The sequence below is a fragment of the Carassius carassius genome, chromosome 31 (genome assembly GCF_963082965.1).
Source record: "Carassius carassius chromosome 31, fCarCar2.1, whole genome shotgun sequence".
Lineage (NCBI taxonomy): Eukaryota > Metazoa > Chordata > Actinopteri > Cypriniformes > Cyprinidae > Carassius > Carassius carassius.
The window spans coordinates 28,006,870-28,028,350 of NC_081785.1; the positions used below are offsets into that span (position 1 = coordinate 28,006,870).

General features: G+C 37.6%; 1 protein-coding gene across 1 annotated transcript; it reads left to right on the forward strand.

Moving 5' to 3' along the window:
- Window positions 1-811: 811 nt before the first annotated feature.
- LOC132111833 (presenilin-1) lies at window positions 812-15,585 on the forward strand. Its single transcript, XM_059519454.1, has 11 exons — window positions 812-835; window positions 1,475-1,564; window positions 2,666-2,937; window positions 7,716-7,857; window positions 7,939-8,006; window positions 8,523-8,743; window positions 8,877-8,975; window positions 9,099-9,185; window positions 11,100-11,267; window positions 11,699-11,817; window positions 14,575-15,585. Exons 2-11 carry the CDS (start codon window positions 1,529-1,531, stop codon window positions 14,728-14,730), a joined length of 1,368 nt encoding a protein of 455 aa, XP_059375437.1. The 5' UTR covers window positions 812-835; window positions 1,475-1,528; the 3' UTR covers window positions 14,731-15,585.
- Window positions 15,586-21,481: the final 5,896 nt, after the last annotated feature.

Consider the following 21,481-nt stretch of genomic DNA (forward strand, 5'->3'; position numbering starts at 1 on the left):
TTGGACTCATCGACCTATATCTGCTTAATGCAATGTCCAAACTTAGTGAAACTTGATACACACAGACAGTAAAACTTTCTGAGCACACACAACAATTTGCATCCAAATCTGCCCATAGGGGGTGCTACAAATAAAAACCTGTCTTAACACCCAACAGTTTGAAGTCAAATTTTATTGAATTAATTTCTTATTCAGTAAAAGAGTTTTAACCCAGCCATTAAAAACCAATCTCACAAAACAACAAAAATGGCCATCAGTAATCAATAACATGCATTTTGAATAACTTTGAATAATTTATTCTTTCTTTTTTTTCTGTATTGACGATCAAATAAGTGCAGACTTCGAGTAGAAGTGACTTAAAAAAAACTATAACTATATACTAATAGTATATCAAGTATTTGCATGTGTTTTTGTGTATGTTCCTATATCTTTTCATTTCTAACGAAAGATTTCAGCTGGGACTTTGGAAAATCCCAGTAAGTAAGGAAGAAAGGAATTAAATATTTTGAATGTAAATTTATCGCATTTATTTGTTTGTTTAGAGGTAACGCCCACAATCAACGCATTCCTATCGAAATCCAGTATAATTAGTAAAAAAAAACTATTTCAATCTCATTGTCGATGAAAGGTGTGCATGCTTTTTATGTGCCCTACTGTCAAGTTTAATCACTTGTGTGGAACATAGACTGTATAAAAACAGGTGTGGAACAATGAATTGTATGCCGTTGAATGAGACTTTTATTGTGAAAAACAAGCGGTTTTGCCCTTCTGCAGCGCTTCCTGTCTGTCTCGCCGTGTCTCGCTTCATGGTATTGAGGTTTTTTTTTATTATCAGGTTTGTCAGACATTCGTCTTTAAATTATGTTATCTGTACAGTTCCGTTTCACAATTATACATAAAGTGGTGTATGAATATGGGGCTGGGTCGTTTTCGTTGTAAACTTTATACTTAGAGCTGATTGGCGTAATTTATCTAGAATTACAGTAACGTTAGATAATGAATTGCTAGCTAGCCTCAAGCTACACTGTTGTGAATTACTCGCTGCTTTGTTTAGTTTAGTTCCACACGTTCTTTGGTCGAGAGGGAAATATCTCGGTTTTGGCTCGCTTTGAAGATGAAAAGGAAACGGTATTTCCTCAACAGTCAGATATGAGGAAACTCCTCCGCTGTGTGCGGTTAAATCAGACACCACGGGTTCGAGTTTCACTAAAGTCATCTGTGCTGGGACTGTAATCTAAAAACCATCCGAAACAGGAACCATATTCAAGTATTACAGTAATTTTACCAATTGATACCATCGCTGGAGCCTTCTGCCAGCACAGGACTTTTACGTAAAAAAAAAAGAAAAAGAAAAAAAAAAAACTCTCTCTATGTATATATTTATAAGCTTAAAGTTAAAAGTTCTGAATGTAAATCGTTGATAAACTTCCCATCACTGTGTGATTATTAGTGTTGTTTTGTGATCTCAGTCCAGTCAGATCCAGATCTGCTGCTGTTTCTATGATCCCTGGGTCACTTCTCCGCATCAATGGCTGATCATGTGGAAAATGCTGTCAATAATGTGGTGAGTAAAGTGATTTTGTGATCTTGTGGTATGTATTGTGATTCTGTGGTTCTGTATTATACACCGTGATGTAGTCCTCTTAACATACACAAATAACATTTTATATAATATAATATATAATACATAATTTATTGATTCTGCCTAATTCAGCTTTTATTTTCCTATATGTTACAAGATTTCCCTGTTTAAATCAGCGTGATACACAAGTTAGGTCAAAAGTAATCATAAAGTAGTCTGATTATATTAACTAACATGTGAAATGTAATGGATTACGTTACTAAGTAAAGTTTCTGTCCTGTATTTTGTAATCATTAATGGATTACAGTTTGTAAGTGATCTAACCAGCTCTGGCTGTGCTAATAGCACTTAAAGACTTAATACACTCTTTATTTTCAAGCATCTGATTACACTTTAACAGTTTTTACATTGTAATTTGGACTAAATCATGCCCTAGATTTTGATTCAAAGTATTCTGAATCTTTATTATCGTTCTTTATAGCTGTGACATTGAGTTTGAAGCATTTCTTTACTTATTATACATTTATGTTGTGTATTGTTTTATGGTATTTAAAAGTGGAGGCCGACACTTCTTCTTCCACTCTCCCACTTCAAGTTCCAGCTATTATTGTAATATTTGATGCATAGTGTGCCTATTTAAAGACATTTATAATGTTAGAAAAGATTTCTATTTCCAATAAATGCTGTTCTTTTGAACGTTGTTCATCAGCGAATCCTGAATAATAAAATGTATTACGTTTTCCACAAAAATATCGGACAGCACAACTGTTTTCATCATTCAGAATAATCAGAAATGTTTCAGTAAATCATCATATTATTCTGATTTCTGAAGGATCATGTGACACTGAAGACTGGAGGAATGATGCTGAAAATACAGCTGCGCATCACAGAAATACATTACACTTTAACACAGATTCACACAGAAAACGGTTATTTTAGATTGTCATATTTTTTCACTTGTTTTACACTACTATGATCAAATGAACACAGCCTTGATGAGCAAAAGAGTTTTTTTTTTTCCTACTTTACAAAAGCTCCAAACTTGTAATCACACATGGGCTCTTGTTGTGTGTTTCTCTACAGTCAAATGACGGGACGGAGGCCAACCGTCACACTGAGACGAGCAGCACAGCGAGCCCCGGCCGTATCGAGGTGGAGCTGAACGGACAGCCGCCCACTGCTCGGCCCCCGCAGGTGCTCACAGACACCGAAGAGGACGAGGATGAGGAGCTGACGCTCAAATACGGAGCCAAGCATGTGATCATGCTGTTCATTCCCGTCACGCTGTGTATGGTGGTGGTGGTGGCCACCATCAAATCAGTCAGTTTCTACACGCAGAAGGACGGCCAGCAGCTGTGAGTATCAGATTTAAAATTACAGTTTCATTACAGTTGGGTTCAGCTGTGCCCTTCAGGGCTGCTTGACAGAATGATTTTGTTCATGCCTAAAATCAGCTAACGCTAAATACTAATCAGCATCACATCCTGACATAAATCACAGATGTGGTTGTTCAGGATAAAGGCTAAATTCTTCTGTGGAGTCTGTAATGCAAGAAATATCACAGTTCAGCTCTCAATCACTCTGAATATCAAAGCATCACTATTAAATTATAGTTATATTACATCAATATAGTCAGTGTTATTGTTGTTGATGTAACACCTGGACACATCAGACACACAATAATTTATTATATATAACAAATAATCCTTGACACCCCTCGCCCAAACCCATAAGCCAAACCCAAAAGGACAACATACCTCTACAGTGACCAGATATACTTAAAGACTTGTAGATGGAGTCTCCTTTCATTAATTCATAGACAAACCTTTATTAGACCTATCATACGTATCCCCAGGTGACTGTGTGCGTTAGTACTGTTCTTGTATATTGTCTTTTGTATTATACTGTTTTATACGAGCTTATGATAGAACCACTAGTTAATATAACCGCACCTATAGCCTTTGGTTTCGACAAATTGTTATTTTCATCATCTAAATGAGAGTATGTTATGTGTTGATACCTATGCAACATATTTGTGTTTTAAGATTCTTTAATAGTTTTTGCATCAACCCAATCCAGTAACTTATGCAAAATACCATGTTTGAAGACAAAGAGTCGTAAACGTTCCCTCTGAAAGTTTGTCACTATTTGCTCACTGACCCCCTGGAGCTGTGACACGACAACCCCCCCCCCCCCCCAACCCCCCCCACACACACACACACCAGCCATGTTGCAACTTTCCACCTGGGAGACCACCACTTCATTCTTCAAACCCAGAAGAACATGATCACAACCATCAAGACTTTCATCTGAGACTGCATCTGGACACTCATTTAACAGCCAAGGCAATGCAAGCTTTTTGCATACATTTATCTAAACACTAGTTCTGTAAGAAAGTTATTTTCTATGGCCACGAAAATTACTTAGTTGATGTGAAATTACACTGTATGTTTGCTGGACGAACAGATTAGTTGATGGTAATATTAATTATTGGTCGACCGATATATCGCCAAGGCAATATTGGCATTTTCCCTCTAAAACCTCCTCCCCATTATAAGTCACCATTTAGGCATTATGCCCTCCCCCTAAACACAATGCCTGTTCTTCATCCGCGTGACCTGCCACACAGAAGGTCTATTATGACCACAAGGTCTCCACCAAAGGTGTTTGTAGGACCCCACTGATTCTGAACTGCAAACCCCAGAATCCACAGCTGGTACAATAAGGCACCCAGCATTTCCAAAATGCAAGACCCTTCTACAGAAAGCCACTAGCCAACAGAGGACAGAACCGGCACCATGGCAACAGATCCAGGTTTCAGACCAAAAACTGGGAGAAGCCATGGAAGAAAACATTCTCACCCTGCAAACAGCACAGTATGTCCAACAGCAGTCCACCACAACATCCTCCTCCACACCCTTCACACAGGTGTCAGACGGAGGCTGGGCACAGTCACTTCTGAGTTACAGGAGCTGCTGATGCTAGCAAAAGAGCTCCTTGAACTGAACTCAACTGAGGAGTACTGGGAAGGACACAGTTCTGACTCTTTGCCCAACACAGCACAGCATCACTAGGTCAGTCTGAAACTCTCTTCACACTACAGAATCTCCATAAGCACCCGACCTCTCATTAGTTAGAGTCCAACCCAGCCATTCCAAACCACAGGTACCACGAATAGCCGACTGACTAATAACACCTACAAACAGTCATCGGCCCCAGACCAACTCACTTCAGGATGACAGGTGACAGACACTGCCTCGACACTTGCTGCACAAGCTTCCTCCACCACGTCACCACAGCTGCTCCTGGAGGCACCAGAGAGCCTCCACTGCCTTAGTCTTGTGTGCCAGAGGTGTGTCTGATTTTCTGCTTATTTTCTGTCATTCACCGTTGTCTACAGCTCAGACAACAATGCTTGAAATGGGTGGATGAAACGCCAGGACAAATCAGACACAATCATTTGTTATATTTAACAAATAATCCTTAACTCCTCAGCCAACATGCCAACTATGAGGGTCTGTTGACCCTTCCACCAAAATGAAAAATACCCCAAAAGGACATAACAGACCTCTGGTTATCACAGTGACCACAAACTTCATGACAGTCTTCCTTCTTCTTAATTCCCTCTGAAACACATACTGCCCCATAGGAAAAGACTTATTTCATTAAACCACAGCAGAACTTTTCTGTGAATAGACATGCACATCCCCAGAGCGATGTGTGTATCATTACTGTTTTGTATAGTTGTATTGTACTGTACAAATTAAACCTGCTTTATGCATGGCTTATGATAGAATTACTACATAATGCAACCCAATTGGTCCCATGTTTGATATCAAAATAACCCTTGTTTAGTCCATCATCTATCCTCATAACATGCATTTTATTTTTGTCATATTAATCATAGAATTAAGGGACGTAAAACTGCCTGCCACTCTGATCATGCAAATGAGCCAGCTTTCAAACAAAAGATTGTAAACTTTCCCTCCAAAGTTTGTTACCCTGGAGGTGTTTGACCTTGCCAGAAGTTAAAAGGCCACTACAGCTGTGACCTCTCTCTCTCTTTCTCATGATTTTTGGCTGTTTTTCCACTTCGTCCTCTGGTTGCTGCTCATATGGGGCTCAATAAGTCCCAGAACCAGCACAGCCATCCTTGGAGAAAACTCGCCCAACCACGGAGTCCGAATAACATCTTTGGAGTTTGTCAAACCCCTGAAGAACGTAATCGCTGTTCCAACACCATCGAGCCTTCGAACCATCAAGGCTTTCATCGCATACTGCATCCGGACACTCATTCAACAGCCAAGGCAATGAAAGTATCGGACATTTAACTAAACGAAACAGAGGTTTAGAATAATCTGTAGACCATGTTGTGAAACGACACTGATGGCTTCACTCAGGTGGTTTACTGACTTCATAGCTTCCTTCCCTGTTTCTCAAACGGTTTCATTCATTCAGTCTCGTTTCCCCTTCCCTCATGTATTATGTGTTATAGTGTTTAGTTAATAAAACTTTAGTGCACAAATTACTTGAGTTTCCGATTCTGTCACTGCTTGTGGATAATGTCCCTTTAATGATTCCTGATCTTGTTACATGCTCTAATGCACGAGTGCTGGAAGAAAGTTATTTTCTGTGGCCACAAAGATATAATTTCTCAGAGTTGATATGAAAATACACTGTTGACTGGACTAACTGATTAGTTTATGGTAATATTAATTCTGCTACAGTTACTACTGGCAGCTGATATTAATAATTGTAAGTAATTATAAGTAATTTTAATTATTTATATACATTTCCTTTTTGAGCTAATTCGCTACATTAACTTAACCCCCCCCCCCCCCCCTCCCCCCAAAAAAAACCATTGTTACCTGAAATAATCATTCACTGAAATAAAATAAAACAAGTGACAGCATTATTTCTAATTCTTTATTACTTTACCTTTAAGTACTAAAATACTTAAAACCAAATAAACTAAAATTAATAAAAAATAAAATAAACACGTAGAAAGTAGTTTGCAAACAATTTTGATTATTTTTGAGTACACAAAATGTAAAAAATAAAATGTAATTCAAAATATTAATAAAAAACTATAATAGTAAATGGTACTCCAATAACTGTCCATAATTGATCCTGTATCTTTGTGCTACAGATGAGAACGGTTCCTCCGATCATGCAGCTTGAGGTGATCAGAAGTGATCAGACTTACGGTTTTCGTTTGGCTGATAATAAACACCAGAAAAACATATAGAGCCTGTCAGATGGGCTCTTGTGACAGGAGGCCTTTAACAGCACTTTGGCCAACACCCACAATACACTAAAACCACTCAGCATCCTGCCAACCACACACAACTAACTGCAATCATGATGCTGGAAAACACCACTCTATACCTGTTTCCAAAAGGAATGAATTGAAGCTGGTCAGTGTGTCAATGCTAATGCTTTACTGACCCCCTCATTATTGGATCAACTGTCTCACTGTCTTACATGTTTTTTGCATGTGTGGTGGCTTTTCATGTTTTGCATTGTAAAATTTTGTATTTTATATATATATATATATATATATGCTGTTATGTATTTAATTTAGAATTATTATCAGTATTATTCAATGGATTTATTATCAGTATGAATAAAATGGTGATATAAATATTAATGTGTACTCTGAATGGTACTACCATTTCAATAAATATAGTTGGGGTGTGAAATTTGCTTGCAAAACCATAAAAAAAATAATTGTATATATAAGCTATCTGCCAAAGCAACAGTTCTCACTTTAGTGTAGTATAAGTTGAAGGACTAAAATAATTAAAATAAAAACTTTAAGGACATAAAAAAAGAGAGAAAGAAAATCACTAAAACTTTAAATAAAATTAAAGTCGAATTATTTAATTTAAAATATGAACTAAAGCTATAATGGTCTATTTCTGATACTAAAATAACACTGTTTCCTATATAATTTAATTAAATATGACCATATATTTATAATTTTAGATGCATCATAAGAGTTTCCAGATTGTAAACGTTTGAGTTCATGTTAAGGTATTGTTCTGTTTATGTTGAAAGAGAGCAAGAGTTGCTCCTTTATTTGAACTTTGATGTTTTCTGTTGAAATATAATGAGGCGTGTCTCTGCGCAGGATCTATACTCCGTTCCGTGAGGACACAGAGACGGTGGGACAGCGTGCCCTGAACTCCATGCTCAATGCCTTCATCATGATCAGTGTGATTCTGGTCATGACCATGGTGCTGGTGGTGCTCTACAAGTACAGATGCTACAAGGTCTGTTCACTCTTCTGTCTGCAGGACGCTCACAGACTCTTCTGTCATCAGGTTGCAGGTTCATCTTTTGTTTTTTTGCAGGTGATTCAAGGCTGGCTGTTCTTCTCCAACCTCCTCCTCCTCTTCTTTTTCTCCTTAATTTATTTGGGGTGAGTTCTGTGTTCGTTTTTTTTTGTTGTTGTTCTTGGTTTTTCATCCTAGTTCTGCTGTTTTTGGGATGTAAATAATATGGGGAAAGTGATAGATATATATGGATTATTTATAGAGACCTTGAGATACTAATATAGTTTTCACAAATATGTTACGTTTTTATTTAATTTTACATTTTTGTCATTTTATTCATTGTTGTTGTTGTTGTTTTTTTTGTTTGTTTTTCAAAATGTCTAGTTTTTACTAATTTTTGATTCAGTTTTAGTTTTTTTAGTCCTATAAATGTAAATGAGAAATGTTGCTAGCTGAAATAAAACATGTAAAACTATTTTATTTCAGTAATTGTTTATTTTAAGTAACACTTTTCAAAATCATTTTCGCTTTAGTTAACTATAATAACACTGGTCCTGTGCTGATGTGTAGAAACAGGTAGTTGGGGGTAAAGACAGCATTTGATTAGAGTGTAAAGAGCATAAAATGCCGTATGAACACTTTTGTTTCTTTCTTTACACCAGGGAAGTATTCAAGACGTACAACGTGGCCATGGACTACTTGACGTTAGCGGTGATCATCTGGAACTTCGGTGTGGTGGGAATGATCTGTATCCACTGGAAGGGTCCTCTGCGGCTCCAGCAGGCCTATCTGATCATGATCAGCGCTCTCATGGCTCTGGTCTTCATCAAGTACCTGCCCGAGTGGACCGCCTGGCTCATCCTCGCTGCTATATCTGTCTACGGTCAGTCACTGAAGATGACTTTATTAGGTTCATCTGGGTTGTTTATAGAGATGCTGTAAATCTTCTGTAAAGTAGGATAGGACTACAAATGGTCTCAAGGCTAAACTGCTAATAATTAATGCTACTTCTGTAGATCTGTTGGCAGTGTTGTGCCCGAAAGGACCTCTGCGTATCCTGGTGGAAACGGCTCAAGAGAGGAATGAAACCATCTTCCCTGCTCTCATCTACAGCTGTAAGAAAAGCCTGGCAGCACTGCTGTCTTCTCAGCCTGTGAAACAATGAATACAGGGTTTTAGTTGAATATTTGCTTCTGTTACTGTCACATTTACATGTGTGCATCCGTTTGATTCATCAGCAACCATGGTGTGGCTGTTTAACATGGCAGACAGTGCAGAGACCAGGAATAATTCCAGCCATCCAGTACCTCAGCAGGAGAACCAGGGTGAGTGAGTGAGTGAGTGAGTGAGTGAGTGAGTGAGTGGAAGAGCTCCGGAATAACACTGTGTGTAATAATGTGCATCTCCACAGACGCCTTACTGAAGAAATATCCATTTCTGATCTACGTCTGAAAAAAGCTTCACTGGTTAGATAAACTTTGAATAGTTTTTGTCAGTTAAATTTTTCTAAAAGAAGTCTCTTCTGCTCACCAAGATGGCATTTATTTGATTGAAAATACAGTATAAAAGAAGAAAATGGTGAAATATTACTTCAGTTTTAAATAGCTGTTTTCTATGTGAATCTATGTTACAAAACTGAATCATTGCTCCAGTCTTCAGTGTCACATGATCCTTCAGAAATCATTCTAATATGCTGATTACATTTCTGAATACTATCAACAAATGATCAATTATTTGCCGCCTTTTTTTAATTATCGGCATCAACCGGTATGTTTTTCTGTTTGGTTGATGTGTTTGACCAGTGAGATGTTGGAAACAAATCTTTTATTTTGAGATTACTTCTATTCTGACAGTTACATTTATTTTAATAATAATGAATTATAAGACAGAACTGTTAAAGATAATAAACAGTGTATAATAAAGTATGCATCTACCACAAGCAAATGCACATTTATATCATTTAATTTCACAAGCCCTGCAAACTTTATAAAAATCCAGCTGTGAGGTCTTCTGAAGTGTGCATTTGTAGTTTTGAGATTTATTTCTGAAAGATATTACAAGATTTCAGAAAGTTGCTGTCTAAAGTATAAATCTTTATATATATATATATATATATATATATATATATATATATATATATATATATATATATAGTTGTGGGCATAGATAATTTTTTTTTTAATCTAGATTAATCTCACTGTAATCTTGGAATTAATCTAGATTAAAATTGCTCATTTGAATTCTGCCAAAGGCATTCATAATATTTGTGCAAACAACCTTACGCCTGTTTCTCACATACTCCGTCTGCAGTGCGTATGCGTTTCGTATTTTTTTACACACCCATGTTAACGGATTCCAGCGTTCACGCGGTTGCGGTCCATCAGTGCATTCCAGGAGCGTTGCGTCTGCAGCAGTGCAGCGATCGTTCACGTACCGAGTAGCGGACGGCAAACGCATCCTGTGTGAAAGCACAATGAGTATGAGTCCATGCTGCTTCTGCACCACATACGAAACGCACACGGACTGCATACACACTGCAGACGGAGTATGTGTGAAACAGACGTGCGTTTTGTCGAGGTTTCCATTGGGAAGCTTCTTAAAAAAAAAAAAAATTCCCTGAAGCAAACCCAGCGGCTTCAGCTGCATCCATGTTAGCACGTCACGTTTGATGTGGTAATTTATTTCCCAGTAGGCATACACACAGGTTTAAAGACTCGTTCTCGCCCCCTACAGATTCGACTAGGTCTACATCCACGCTAAAATACCAAGGTGAAAGTCATCATAGCTCGGCTAGTATAGACCCAGCTCTCAACCCAACTTTGAGAATAGATTAACGGCGATATTTTTTTTTATCGCCCGATAAGAGACTCCCGTTAACGCATTTATTTATATTTTTATTTATTTCATTAGAATTCATTTTCAATTATTTTTTCTAATTTAATAATTCTAAAGTAATTTCAGCAATTGTTATGAATATATTTTTGCTATATTCATTGACTTTGGGCATAAAAAACCAACAATACTGGTTAAACACTACTGTTTGATATTGTTGGTCACTAGTAGTTATTCCTACTTCCTGCTATAAAAGCAGATCACGTGAGCAGCAGTGACATTGGTGTTTCATTGGTGTTTGCCTCATTGTGTAGCTGCTTATTTGTTAAGCTCATCATAATTTCTCAGACAGCTGTGAATGGCTGTTAGTGTGGACACTTCTCATGGCGTCTCTCTGTCTCGTGTAGTGGCCGTGGCACCCACGGCTCAGCCGGAGGATGATGCCGGTTTCACACCAGCGTGGGTCGATCAGCAGCAGCACCAGCTCGGTCCCATGCAGTCCACTGAAGACAGCAGACGACAGATCCAGGAGTTGCCCTCCGCTCGCCCGCCACCTGAGGAAGACGACGAAGAGCGTGAGTATCTGCAGTAACTCATCCGGTTCTGTCCTCCATTCCTATGAGGAGGGGCACCCAGCATCCCTCAGCATGAGTCCTCCATGTCTCTGAAGTCCATGGCACATGATCAGACCACATGTGGTCCACATGGGGTCCAAATAGTTTCTCTCAAACCACATGTGGAAGTAGTGCCACGGAATAGGCTACATTGGTCAACAGGTTGTCCCTTTTGTAAAATGTTACACTTTTTTTTAAAAGATAAAAAGAACCATAAAATGTCAAAGAATTAATACAAATATTTTGACCAGATGAGGTGTGTGTTATGAAATAATAATGATAATGACTATTAAGTGTGGTTGCTGTTAAATGCAAAGAAAACCCTCACTTCCTGTTGCAGCCTCAGTAAGCGGGATTTCGTGCACATGCTGATGTTTCTGTGTGTTTTTCAGGGGGTGTGAAGCTGGGTTTGGGAGATTTCATCTTTTACAGTATGCTGGTCGGTAAAGCATCGGCTACAGCCAGTGGTGACTGGAACACGACGCTAGCTTGCTTTGTGGCCATTCTCATCGTAAGTATCCCATAGAAAACCAGGCACAATTCAATGATCATTCTCCAGACAGGCCAAAACCATTGTTTTTTCATGCACTGGTCAGTTTTTGGTTTTAGATTTTAGACTTCTTGTAGTCTAATGGAAAGAAAACATCCAAACTTTTTGCATTTGTAGATTTCAGTAACCTATTTAATAAGAAAATGTGTGCATATTTAATCTTAATTAAGTCTTAGTGTATTGTGATTCATCAAATGGGGAATGTATGATCATGTGGATTAGTTAACATTTTTACCATATTCACATATAATGTCTAGTCACCATGAACGCATTTAAATGTGAAACACGATGTTTGTGACAGGACTTGATCTTGATCTAATTTGTCAGAATTGATTGGACTGTGTAAATTGGCGACGTCAACTGGAGAAAAAAAAAAGTTATTCCAGAGGTGTATGGAAGCATATGGGTAGCAATATTCAATTTGGGATGTAATATGCAAAATGACAATGCAATATGTAAAATCACAATGCATTTCTGTATTTACATTTACATTTTCCAATACATTTGTGAAACGTTTGTTGCAAAATGAAAATGAAAATTAAATTACATAATTTTCATTTGCCATTTCATACACCAGTTTTAATATGTAAAATGAATACTAATTGTAACGCTTTATAAGTTGCAAAATTAAAATTAAAATGTATTACAGAAATTCTTAGATATGTATAACATGTTCAAGCAAAAACTGTGGCAAAATGATCATTTAAATGCTATTTTTCTTAAATGCATTAACACTCACAGTCAAGACACTTACGATTGCAAAAGTGAGAGAACATGGACAAGACCGTTGGTCCGTGTACGTTTTGATCATTTCGGTTTATGGCTTCAATATTTCATTCTCACTTGTGGGCCGAGCTGAAACACTGCTTTCATCTGATTGGTCGAATCGCTCCAGCTTCAGCTCGGTCTTTTCATTCTTTCAGACAGAATAAGAGTCAGTGCGAGTGAAGCACTGTAATGTCTGAAACTACACTCACTGTTAATTAGCATAATATTTGAATCAGATGTAGCTGGGCACATAATTCGTGCTGCTGCGACTTGCAAGATACCCCGTTAAATTATTTCTAGGTTGTATACTGTATTGTATAAATATTGTCCCACTGATAAAAACAGTGCAAATAATTCTGTCTCCTTGGATAACAGTGAAGTGGAAATAAATATAGTTAAATTTATGAAATAAAATTAAATAGGATTTTTTGGGAAGGTAAGTCTGGCCAGTTATACAGCAACATGAGTTAGACGAGTCTGAAGATCTGAGCTGAATTTGGTGAAACATTAAAGTTCTAGTCTTTGTCAATTACTCTCATAATAAATAATAATAATAATGTTACCCGTATTTTTCGGTATAAGTTGCATCAGTCCAAAAATACGTCATGACGAGGAAAAAAACATATATAAGTCGCACTGGACTATAAGTTGCATTTATTCAGAACAAAGAGAAAACATTACCGTCTACAGCCGCGAGAGGGCGCTCTGGGGTAGGCTACAGGAGCACTGAGCAGCATAGAGCTAATCTTACTATTTTTATTTAGAAATGTAACTATATTAATTTATACAATTTTTAATTAATGTCACACACACATACCTAGTGCCTTATGACTTAAAAGATGAGAGTGGTAAATGTTACAGACATGGAACTGTTCAGTCTATTATTGATTTTTATTTCCACTTCGCTTTTATCCAATGTCCCATAATATATGGGACAATATTCATACAATACTACAACCTAGAAATAATTTGCAGGTCGCAGCAGCACGAATTATGTGCCCAGCTACATCTGATTCAAATATTATGCTAATTAACAGTGAGTGTAGTTTCAGACATTACAGTGCTTCACTCACACTGACTCTTATTCTGTCTGAAAGAATGAAAAGACCGAGCTGAAGGTGGAGCGATTCGACCAATCAGATGAAAGCAGTGTTTCAGCTCCGCCCACAAGTGCAAATGAAATATTGAAGCCATAAACCGAAATGATCAAAACGTGCACGGACCAACGGTCTTGTCCATGTTCTCTCACTTGAATCCTCTTCTTGAGATTTGAGTCTCAGACCTTCTGCAAGCCCCGCCTTGTTCACGCAGTGATTGACATGGCGGGAGGGGGCGGACATGTGATCGGCTCGGAATGCATTTTCAATGTGCACATTGAATTTTGCTACATTCATTGCGGGGCATTGAATGAAAATGCAATTGTAAGTGTCTTGACTGTGAGTGTTAATGTATTTAAGAAAAATAGCATTTAAATGATCATTTTGCCACAGTTTTTGCTTGAACATGTTATACATATCTAATCATTTATGTAATACATTTTCATTTTAATTTTGCAACTTATAACGCGTTACAATTAGTATTAATTTTACATATTAAAACTGGTGTATGAGATGGCAAAAATTATGTAATTTAATTTTCATTTTGCACCAAACGTTGCACAAATGTATTGGTAAATGTAAATACAGAAATGCATTGTCATTTTACATATTGCATTGTCATTTTGCATATTACATCCCAAATTGAATATTGCTACCCATATGCTTCCATAGAGGTGGAGCTTCCTATTATATTTTGATTATTAAGATTATACACAAACTTTTTGCAGTAACATGCACAAATAACTGTCAAAGTAAGTGTCATCTCCAAACAACTAATGTCAGAGTATCACTTATGTAACGTGGTGCGTGTTTTGTTTGCGTTCACAATAGTCTGATTTACATTTTTCCTCAGGGTTTGTGTCTAACTCTGCTCCTCCTGGCGATCTTCAAAAAGGCCCTTCCAGCTCTCCCCATCTCTATAACCTTCGGCCTGGTCTTTTACTTTGCCACCGATAACCTCGTGCGGCCGTTCATGGATCAGCTGGCTGTTCATCAGTTCTACATTTAGCACGGAGGAGAGGTCACTTTACAGCTGATTCCCAGAATCCTCTTGCAGGGAAAGTGAGCCCTGTAGACTAGCACACATTTCCTCTTCCTCTGGACACATGACTGGATTGGCTGTTTTTGGCATTGAATGACTCTTTATTAATTACAGTGCCTCTCCAGTGACTCATTTGATCCTGATATTTGCTTTGGTAACTTCTTCGGGCGATATGCCGAACATTTGTTTGTTTAGAGAAAACACCGACCATCATACCTGTAAGAATGGATGAAAGTGATGATGACTTTATCACTTTGATAAACTCTGGTGTATAGAATGGGACCAGACCTTGGATTCACTTTCTAGGCATTACATGAATTCCAGCTCCAATATAGTGAGCATTAACTCTCTGAATGATATGTCTGCACGCACAGAGGTAGGTACTGATCACTTTTATTGGTCTTCTGAGGGTGCCTGTGATACTTTGAGTTTTAATTTTTAACACCGCGTCCCAACCATTTGACCATATTTGAGACAATGTTCCGGTTTACTCTAGCATTAAATCAAGTGCTGATCCAAGCTACTGTTCTGCTCTCCTGAAAAGTGAGAGCGTGTCATTTTGGAATGTATAAAGGTCCTCTTTAATTTCCAACGTGTTTGGACAAGGTGACAGGAGACTGTATGGGAATTGTTTGTTTGTAAATTTTGTTGTTGTTTTGCTTCTCTTCTTTTTTATTTACCAGCACAATGGTTGATGAATGGCTTTTACTTTTCATATTACTGACACCTTTTGTCATTTCAAGAAAAAAAAGAAAATGTTTTGTAACTAAATTGAAAGATTCACAAATAAAGGGGTTGCTCATTTGAGCAAATTTCAGTCTCCACCATATTTTCTGTTTCCTCTTCAGCTTTGAGGACACCTAATATTAACAATCAGCTCATTGATCTGATGATAAGTAGGGATTAATATCATGTAAATAAGGGTTCAAACAAAACCAGCCCAACTGGTTCTCAAAACTAGCCCAAAAGTAGCCTAATCACATTCCGGGGGAAATTGCAGATCAAAATTGAAACCACCTTCCAGTGGGTTCCACCTCGGTCAAATTTTTTTTTTGGGGGCAGGGGGTTTCGCTTTAACTCTCAGGTTAAAAAAAAACAACCCTCAGCAACAGTATAAAAGTAGCCCAGTTCCTCTGGAAAACTGCATTCTTGGCAACATTGTTTATGGTCCAGTCACCCATTTCACATAGAGTAAGTCAAAAACGTGTACTTGTAGTATAATGTTGCCATGTTGCTAAAAGCAAGGTTTTCCTGTAATGCACTAGCACAGCTGTGAAAAGTCCAATTTTGTACATATTAATTTCTAAATGGAATCAAGGAATGCCCCCCCCCCCACACACACACACAATACATCTGATTTGCTGTGAAATCTGACAACTTCCAACCACCCAAGATCTGCAGACACCCTTTAACTTTCAGCAACTAACGTTGACTCGTCCGGAGTGCAAATTGTGGGTAAAATCTGGACAACATGTTGTGTAATGTATACACATTCTGCTCATATTTCAGCTCTGAGTCCTGTTCAGTCCCTCATGTGCGATAAGTAATTAATTTACTCAAACAGTACACTGACTGAACTGCTGTGAAAAGAGAACTGAAGACGAACACCGAGCCGAGCCAGATAACGAACGAAAGATTGACTCGTTCTTGGGTCAAGAACCGGTTGCATCGGTTTTCGGGTCACCAGTAGTGATGGGAAGTTCGGTTCTTTTCCGCGAACTGGTTCTTTTGGACAGTTCGATTCAATAAACCGGTTGAAAAAAAAAAGGTTCACCAGTTCTTTTGCGCTCAACGTAATGGCGTCATTGGCGATGATTGCCCTTGATTCAAGCCTTCGTTTTACCCACACTCATAACATTAGCTCAGAAACAATCACCAAAAGATTCAGTTCGGTTCAGACGCTCTATGTGTCAGTATGCTTCACGCTGAATCACACATGCGCAGTATCATCAGCTCCTCGGTTCTTGAATCGGACGCATCCGACAGAAACTGTTCTTGACTCGAGAACGAGTCAATCTTTCGTTCGTTATCTGGCTCGGCTTGGTGTTCATCTTCAGTTCTCTCTTCACAGGAGTTCAGTCAGTGTACTGTTTGACTAAATGAATTACTCTGGGATATTGGTTTGTTTGAACTCAGAGGGAGTGTTAGCCACATTAAAAAAGTTAACAGCTTAAGTCATTTGTGGATTAATGCGTATTGGAGACGCGAAATGTTTCAAACGATTAAATTCGATTTGGTGAACTGGTTCAAGAAGATCCGGTTACATCGAGTGATTAGTTCGCGAACCGGATATCACTAATCTACAGTGCTGTGAATGCGCTCACAACAGACCCGGAAGAGAAGACAATGCTGAATAAAGTCATAGTTTTTGCTATTTTTAGACCAAAATGTATTTTTGATGCTTCAAAAAATTCCAACTGACCCTCTGATGTCACATGGACTACTTTGAAGATGTTTTTATTACCTTTCTGGACATGGACAGTACAGTCGTGGCCAAAAGTTTTGAGAATTACATAAATATTGGAAATTGGAAAAGTTGCTGCTTAAGTTTTTAAACAGCAATTTGCATATACTCCAGAATGTTATGAAGAGTGATCAGATGAATTGCATAGTCCTTCTTTGCCATGAAAATTAATTTAATCCCAAAAAAACCTTTCCACTGCATTTCATTGCTGTCATTAAAGGACCTGCTGAGATCATTTCAGTAATCGTCTTGTTAACTCAGGTGAGAATGTTGACAAGCACAAGGCTGGAGATCATTATGTCAGGCTGATTGGGTTAGAATGGCAGACTTGACATGTTAAAAGGAGGGTGATGCTTGAAATCATTGCTCTTCCATTGTTAACCATGGTGACCTGGTCAGCATCAGGGACGGATTGATCTTCTGCAGAAAGTATAGTGAATGGACTGCTGAGGACTGGGTTAAAGTCGTATTCTACGATGAAGCCTCTTTCCGATTGTTTGGGGCATCTGGAAAAAGGCTTGTCCGGAGAAGAAAAGGTGAGCGCTACCATCAGTCCTGTGTCATGCCAACAGTAAAGCATCCTGACACCATTCATGTGTGGGGTTGCTTCTCATCCAAGGGAGTGGGCTCACTCACATTTCTGCCCAAAAACACAGCCATGAATAAAGAATGGTACCAAAACACCTTCCAACAGCAACTTCTTCCAACAATCCCAACAACAGTTTGGTGAAGAACAATGCATTTTCCAGCACGATGGAGCACCGTGCCATAAGGCAAAAGTGATAACTAAGTGGCTCGGGGACCAGAATGTTGAAATTTTGGGTCCATGGCCTGGAAACTCCCCAGATCATAATCCCATTGAGAACTTGTGGTCAATCCTCAAGAGGCGGGTGGACAAACAAAAACCCACTAATTCTGACAAACTCCAAGAAGTAATTATGAAAGAATGGGTTGCTATCAGTCAGGATTTGGCCCAGAAGTTGATTGAGAGCATGCCCAGTCGAATTGCAGAGGTCCTGAAAAAGAAGGGCCAACACTGCAAATACTGACTCTTGGCATAAATTAGGGATGGGCATGATTAATCGACGATCGATAATTGATCGTTAAGAATTTCTTCGATCACGTTAATTTGTTATCGATTAATCTAATGCATTTTTTTTTATCTAATGCATTTTTTTTCTAATGCATTTTTTTTTATCTAATGCAGGTTGCGTTGCATAGTGTGAGTCTTGAAACAATTAAATGAATTTCACTGTGTGGCAGCAATTAAATATTTTAACACCAGGGTGCAATATTTGACACCCTACTCGGTTATCTGTGATCTTCCGTTTTGATTTCAAAAGAATAATCATGAAGAGGTCACGGCGAAGTGTGGCGTGGGACCATTTTGATTTAAAAAGCTAAATAGTTAACTGCAAACATTGTGATGCCGTGTATAAGTACAACACGGCCACGACTCAAATGATGTACCCGTGCATCCCGGCAATGTCAGTTCCCTCAGAGCGGGTGTTTTCGGCAGCTGGACTGACGGTCACCAGGTTGCGGTCGCGTCTGACCCCAGATCATGTCAACATGCTTATATTTCTCAACAAAAATCCGTAGACTCGTGCAGAAGTTGTATGGTAGTTACTAAAGTTAGTTATTTTTCACGAGGCTTTAAGTAGCATAATTTGTTAAGTTAGCGTAATTGTTAGGAAGGCTAATATCTGGCCGTTTCTTCTGGCTTGGATAGTTACATTTTGACAAAACCTGTTAGATCTAAGTATTATTATGTTTTTTTATGTTGTTGTTTAACATGATTCTTTTATTATTATTATTATTATTATTTTGGAACAAATGAGGTCTCTGTTTAAGAACGCCGGCTCGCAGCTGCAGGTTCCGCTGCTTTAGAGCACCGCATATGCACGCGCATATATGTTCGGTTTGCCTGAACGTAGTTTAACTGTCTGCCACAAGGTGATCTTGTAATAAAGGTCTCACAAAGGAAAAACATGCTGTATTTTTGTATTCATTGCATTTTCTAATTATAAAAATTTAATAATTATATTATAAAAATATTAATGATTAATTGATAGTCAATCGTTAATTCTCCCGACGATCAACTAAGAAAATTTAATCGAATGCCCATCCCTAGCATAAATGTCATGTAATTGTTGATAAAAGCCTTTGAAACGTATGAAGTGCTTGTAATTATATTTCAGTACATCACAGAAACAACTGAAACAAAGATCTAAAAGCAGTTTAGCAACAAACTTTTTGAAAACTAATATTTATGTAATTCTCAAAACTTTTGGCCACGACTGTTGATATCGATGCCCTGAATAGTTGCAAAGATTAAATTCAAATATATCCCATTCCAGGTAATCGGTTTAGAAAGATGACTAGTTCAAGCTTTGCCATCTGCATGGAATTGGAAAATGCCTGTGAATGAAGACTTCACCTTGAATTATGGTTTTCTCATCTTATACTCTCAACATTACTCTAACTAATCACTTATCTATAAAAAACTAGAGTCTTCTCTAAAGCAATTTAGTGGTATTTTCTTTAACACAATGTCCACTATTGATGCTGTGGTTTCACATAAAAAATGCCTTCTAATTTGAATGATAAATTAATAAAATATCATAATTACAGATTAAAATCAGTGACTTTATCGTTGCATCTTTTATTGGTTATCTAGTTGTTTTGTACTTTAGGAAATAATCATAATTTAGAAGACCCATACCTTAATATGTCCTATATACAAATGATTTTGAAACCACCAATCTGTCTGGATCATCCTCACACTGGCAAAGAAGTAATTACACTATAGTGCACTGTGGGAAAATGCTTGCATACCAACCTGGAAGTATATAACTTTGTGGAAAAACAGCCACAAAGTCCAGAAGTTTAACTGCAATTTTGCTATGTTGCTATGATGTATTATTATGCTATTTTATGATTTCTACAGAACACTAGAGTGCTTCTATGCAAATTCAGAGTTTGTACAGTTTTATTAAAACGTTATTTCCAAACAAACAAACATGTATTTACATTTATTTTAAAATTATTATTTTTTATTTTTAATGTTTGATTTCCATTTCAACAAAACCGATAAATGCCCTCTAATATAAAGCATTACACTGAAAAGAGAAAAACAAAATATTCATATAAATTGACACAACTGTGGTTTCCCAGTAGCTATAAAGTTACTACACCACTACATTTGTCACTTGATTATGTATAAAATTATAATAACATGGACTGAAAATATGTAAAAGAATACATAAGTCTATACATAGGTTCATATACATATTAAACCATAAGAGGACTAGAAGATGAATCATGAATGTGACTTACTTTTTACTTAGTTAACATTATTATGTTTGCGTGTGTGTGTGTATATATATACACATATATATATATATATATATATATATATATATATATATGGAAACATATGATGGAAGAACAATTGTGTAATTCATGAATTTTTGTTGGCCCTTAAAACCATATTTTAAGTGAAAATGGTACAATTTTCACAATGGAACAATCATTGCACAAACAAATGATTGCACACTTGAGGTTTAATACTTTACTTTGGAGCAGCATTACCAACTTTGAGCAAGTTATTCCGATTGATCTACTGTACAATAAAAAATAAAGATTTCAGTGTTTATTCAGACCAACAGCATGATTGTGAGTGTGTTATTGCTTTTATACAACCGTTCAAAACACCATTAGTTAATATTGAGTTACTCTGTGTATTTTTGCTCTGCATACAAAAATATATTTTTTTTTATAAAGGTTTCCGTGAGCTGCTGAATGGCCAGAGCGCGCTTCGGCGAGACTACGGCCCTCATATGGGTCGAGTCGATAATTGTCCCCAGAAAGGTGATATGTCGGCTGGTAGACAATGAGCTCTTGGAAAAATTTACCCTGAACCCCAAACTTTTTAGGAGATTGTTGAGGAGAAGGGATCTGTGCACCACTAGCTCTGCCTCTTACTCAATCAACAATCCAGTCGTCAAAATAATTCAGTATGCAAACTCCATTCTGTCTTCATAAAAGTGCAGGGAGCCAAGGACAGCCGAATTCAGTTTCGATCTGCTAAATAGTGAGGCGTGGCCAAAGCCAGTGAAAGTACTTAATTAGCTGTTTTGCAAGCACTTGTCAGAAGAAACAGTCGATCAACAGAGAAGGACAGCAGCTTGTGAGTGTTTTGTGTCGTTTCATTAGACTACTGTGTGATCGTCATTGCTAGGAAAGTTTTTG

What these genes read in the sequence shown, in the direction of transcription:
- LOC132111833 (XM_059519454.1), top strand. Translation starts at nt 1,529, where the DNA reads ATGGCTGATCATGTGGAAAATGCTGTCAATAATGTG. An exon ending in AAAATGCTGTCAATAATGTG is followed by an intron (nt 1,565 to 2,665) that starts GTGAGTAAAGTG and finishes GTTTCTCTACAG; the next exon opens with TCAAATGACGGGACGGAGGC. An exon ending in TTCTCCTTAATTTATTTGGG is followed by an intron (nt 8,007 to 8,522) that starts GTGAGTTCTGTG and finishes TCTTTACACCAG; the next exon opens with GGAAGTATTCAAGACGTACA.